Source organism: Chinchilla lanigera, unplaced genomic scaffold, assembly GCF_000276665.1.
Source record: "Chinchilla lanigera isolate Chin_1 unplaced genomic scaffold, ChiLan1.0 scaffold00036, whole genome shotgun sequence".
Lineage (NCBI taxonomy): Eukaryota > Metazoa > Chordata > Mammalia > Rodentia > Chinchillidae > Chinchilla > Chinchilla lanigera.
In genome coordinates this window covers 16,964,326-16,969,042 of record NW_004955437.1, presented here as the reverse complement: position 1 = coordinate 16,969,042, position 4,717 = coordinate 16,964,326, and the positions used below count along the sequence as shown (strand labels likewise).

At 42.8% G+C, this 4,717-nt stretch overlaps 1 protein-coding gene across 1 annotated transcript in view; it reads left to right on the top strand.

Moving 5' to 3' along the window:
- Samd8 (sterile alpha motif domain containing 8) overlaps window positions 1-4,717 on the top strand; it is a gene marked incomplete at its 5' end in the record, with an annotated part of 68,287 nt that continues 63,570 nt past the window's right edge. Inside the window, 1 exon segment of the mRNA XM_005389922.2 lies at window positions 1-96. Coding sequence (XP_005389979.2) covers window positions 1-96 — 96 coding nt within the window.

The window sequence follows — 4,717 nt, the reverse complement described above, 5'->3', positions numbered from 1 at the left end:
CTTTACTCCGGCGAGGAGCGGAGGGCGCCGGACTCCGGCGGCGCCTCGGACGCCGAGTCGGAGGTGTGTCCGGGGACTCCGACTTCCACCGCGGAGGTGAGCGGGCGCCGAGGCGGAGGCGAGGGGAGACTGGGGGGCGCCTGCAGCTGGGTGAGTGGGGAGGCGGGGCGGGGCCGGGGCCGGCGGGGGAGACGGTTGAGCAGCCGGCAAGGCCGCTCTGGAATGGAATCCCGAGGAAATGGAGATCGCGGAGCCGGCGGCCCGCGGGTGAGGGCCGGGGCACGCGCGGAGGCGAGCGCTCGCGGGGTTGAGAGCGGCGAGGGCGGGCGGAAGAGCCCGGGGTCTTCGCGGGCGCGGACCGGAGGAAGAGATGCTGAGGGCTTGCGGGTCGGGATGGGGGCCCGAGGAGCAGGCCCGGCGCCCGTGCGAGGCCCGGGGCGAGGGCTAGAGCGGGGTGGCCACGGTGGCCGCGGAGGCAGGAGTCAGGGTGCCTGGAAGGAGGGTCCTCAAGGGGGCTGTTGGGTGGGGAGTCCTCCGGCCCAGAGGGTGCAGAGAAGCATCGAAAAAGAGAAACGTGATTAAGAAAGGAAAGGAGCCCTTGGGGATCGCATTTAGGGCTTGGGCATCTTTACAGGTCAGTGTCTGTCGACACCAGCTTGGGCTGTAGGGCTCTGCTCTTTGTGGACAGTGATTCTTCGAAGAATCTGAAAGAGGGGCGGTGTTCATCACTGATTTGCTCCCGGGACTGGGGGAAGTTGTGGAGAGGAAGTGATGCTTGTAGACGGTGGTACCAGGAGTGCTCCCGAAAGTACAGATGTCATTTGGATTTCTTCTCTAATAGTAGTGCTGCGCTTCAGTCTTTCTTCTTGTGCTTCTCCCTTAAATACGTTTCAGTGTCAGACGAGTTTAAATCTTGAAAAAAAATTTAATATATTCGCTCTTAATTTCCTCCTGCCTCAACCTTCCTTATGCTGGGATTACCTTTTAATCTGAAAACTCCAGCTTGAAGAGGAGTTTGGACACTAGGATGTTACATATGCTGATTTTGACTTGACAGCGCTTTCACAGCCTGAGTTGTTACGTGTATTGGCCGTGGGGTGAAAATATGGTCAATATGGTGAATAAAGCGGCAGATATGTCACAGCCCCGGAGCTTATCAGATCTTCCTCTCACTGATAACTCCGGGACCGGAATTACCTCTTGAAAATTTGAGGACTACTTTTGACACATTTGCAGGAGGAATATTCACGTGCTGCTTTGCACATAATGTACGAATGTTTTTAGGAGAGTGGTCTAGAAAAATAAGGGTAAAAGATAGTTGTAGAAACTTTTGTTTTTTTCTGTCTTTTTGAGACGTTCTCACCGTGCAGTTCAGGCTGGTCTTGAACTCACTTTGTAGCCCAGGCTGGCCTCGAACTCGCAGTGACCCTCCTGCCTCAGCGTCCTAGTGCTAGGATTACAGGCATGAACCAGCACCCCTGGCTGCCACTTTTAATCAAATATTTTGTACTGTATGATTTAATCTTCATGAGATGATAATTTACTAATTGCAATAACCTTTCAAGTTTATGTATATAGGGTATATGTCAACCTTCAAATGATCATTGGAATAATATTTTTTTCAGAAGGAGGTGAATTCTTAGCTTTCCTTTTAGATTAGATTAACTTCCTTTTCTTCAATTTAACGAAAGTGACGTTTATGTAATATTAACTGAGGTCCTCTAGAGAACACTTATACTTGGCTCTGAATAAAGACCTTGGCACATAAAAATTTGCTGAACAGAACAGAAATATAAGAACTCTATTAACGTAACATCTTAATGTTATTGCAAAATTCAAGAGAAACTGTTAGATGGAGTTGTACAATTAGTTAGATTAATATGCCTGATGGTTATTTTATTTTCATTTCCCTTTGTCAGTTGTCATAGCCACTTAGTTATAAAGGAAATCATTGTTATGGTAAAGCATATTTACAAGGAGAATGCTTAGATAAGTCAGTTTTGACTTTAATAGCATACTCCTCATTCTGCAATTCTTATTCATACTGCACAGTTGTTTGTAAACATGTTTATTTTGTTAATTACCAGGCCCTCAAAACTTTTTTACCATAACTAATTGACATATTTTCATGTTTTTTCTGCAAATTTAAATTTGAACACTGCTTTTGAAAAACTGTTCAATCACTGATGTTCTAATGAATAATACTGTTCTGTCTTATAAGAGTGCCATGGTAACTAGCTGTTCTTTCAAGATTTTGATACTTCCAAGCCTGATGTAATATGTGATGTTAATAGTTGGGTATTAAGAGATACGATTCTTTCCGGTCTTCTAGTTCTATTCCCTTCATTCTTCATATGACAGTATATTGTTAATAAAGGTTGAATTCACTTTTTTAAAAAAGTTTTTTGGAGACAGGGTCTCCCTTTGTAGGGCTGCACCTTGAACCTACTATGGAGCCCAAGCTGTAGCCTCCCAAGTGCTGGGATTACAGGTGTGCATCACCTGTAATTCAGCTTTTTTTTTTCTTTTTTTCCTTTTTGAGACAGGTTTTGCTGTGTAGTTCAGGCTGGCCTTGAGCTCACATTGTAGCCCAGGCTGGTCTCAAACTCTCAACGATCCTCCTGTCTCAGCCTCCTGAGTGCTGGGATTACAGGCGTGTGCCACCATGCCTGGCTGTAATTCACTTTTTTTTTTTTTTGGTACTAGAAATCGAACTCAAGACTTTGTACTTGCCAGGCAGCCACTTATACCAACCACTGAGCTATATCCCTGGCCCTGTAATTCACTTTTAAATGTAAAGCTTATGTGGCTTTGATTCTTTTTGGACATAAAACTGGCTTATATGAGATATGAACACAGTTCTAGATTCTGCTAAGTTTCTTGTGCAGCTGTTTTTTAAAAGTGCCATGTTTGGTGGGCTTGAGCTGATTTAAATTTTTTAATAGATTTAGGCTATAGAAAAGGGACTGTAAGCTTTCATTCCCAGATTAAATTTTTAGTTTTTGCATTTATGTGTGGGGGGGTAGATTTTTTTTCCTGTGTGTATGTGTGTGTGTGTGTATTTACAAAATGCTGCCTTTACTTTTTTGCTTGCATGTGACTTGGGGAGTTCTTGTGGAACTGGTATTTTTTGTGTGTCTAAAGGTTTGATGTAACACTTAGAGGGGTATGAAAGGCAAGAACAGAAAACCATCTGACTACTGGTATCATCATGACAGCGATTCTTACTTTAGATCTTGCGGTTTTCTTGGCATTGAGAAATCAAGAAGTTAACTAAAAATAGGATAGCATGGACCAGGCACATTTGGAAAACAGATCAGTGTTTACATGCTGCTGCTCCCAGTGGCTGTTTTGCTAGCAGATCGCATCATGTGGATGTAGATTTGCAAAAGACATGCGGAGTACCTCTTCCTGTGTGTTCCTCTTGTAGATTTAGCACTGCAGCAGCAGCAGCAGCAGCAGGCACAGCACTACATTTTTGTTTCCTGTGCTGGGGATCGAACGCTGGACTTTGAACCTTTACTAGGTCTTCAGCCTAATCTCCTGTTTCTGTTCAGTGACAATTTGTGCTTCTGCACTGCAGTGATATGACTACAGCATGTCTTATCCCTCCCAAGAATGTCATTGGTTCAGATAAATGTTAACATCATGTGAGTCTAGTTACTAAGAAAACTTCCTTGTAATAGTTTCATTGCACTGTTTCATATTAAAATAGAGCTTTATGTGTACCTCAAAAAGAGTGATGTTGTGGGGGCTGTGAGGTGTATTTGCAGTTGGATTGATTGATTGGTGTCAAGGGTCGAACTCAGGACCTTGTGCTTGCCAGGCAGGCACTTGTGCCACTGGGCCCTGTAGTTGTCTTAGGTTTTTGTGAATTTTATTTGTTTATTTATTTTCCTGGTACCAGGGATCAAACTCAGGACCTTGCGCTTGCCAGGCAGGCACTTGTGCCACTGAGCTGTATCCCCAGCCCCTGTGAATTTAATTAATTTAATTGTGAGGAGAGGTGTAATGTAAATATTTATCATCTGGATACTTTTTCTGTTCTTTTGATTTGTTTTTAGTTTGTTTGTTTTTGGTAGTAGGGATGAACCCACAGCCTTATTACTGTGCTACATCCCTAGCCCCTTTTATGTTATTTTATTTCATTTTAAAGATAAAAGAATAAAAAGAAACAAACATAAACAAAACAACACCAAAACGATAGAAGCAATACAGAATTTCAGACAAGGTAATAGGAAATTAACAATGGTTGTATTACATATTATCTTCAAATCGGTTACTCAGTTAAACAAATATAGGCATGTAAGATTGATCAAACAATTAAACATTAACTGTTCCTTTCCATAAAGCAATAGAAACTAGTAGTACAATTATCTTAGCTATCTTGTGTATACATATATACATATTTTTTCCTTTCTTTCTTTCTTTTCTCTTTTCCCTCATCCCAGTTGTTCTTTCCTTTTGAGCAGTTTCTTTCCTTTTCACAATATCTATTGTACCTTTTAGATTTTATTTACTCTTTCAAGCCAGGAGTGGTAGCACATGCCTGTAATCCCAGCATGTGGGAGGCTGAGGCAGGAGGATCTTTGTGAGTTCGAGACCAGCCTGGGCTACAAAGTGAGCTCAAGTCCAGTCTGAACTCCATAGCAAGACCCTGTCTCAAAAAGACAAAAACAAAAAACAAAAACTCTTTCAAGTTCTTATAAAAAAAAAA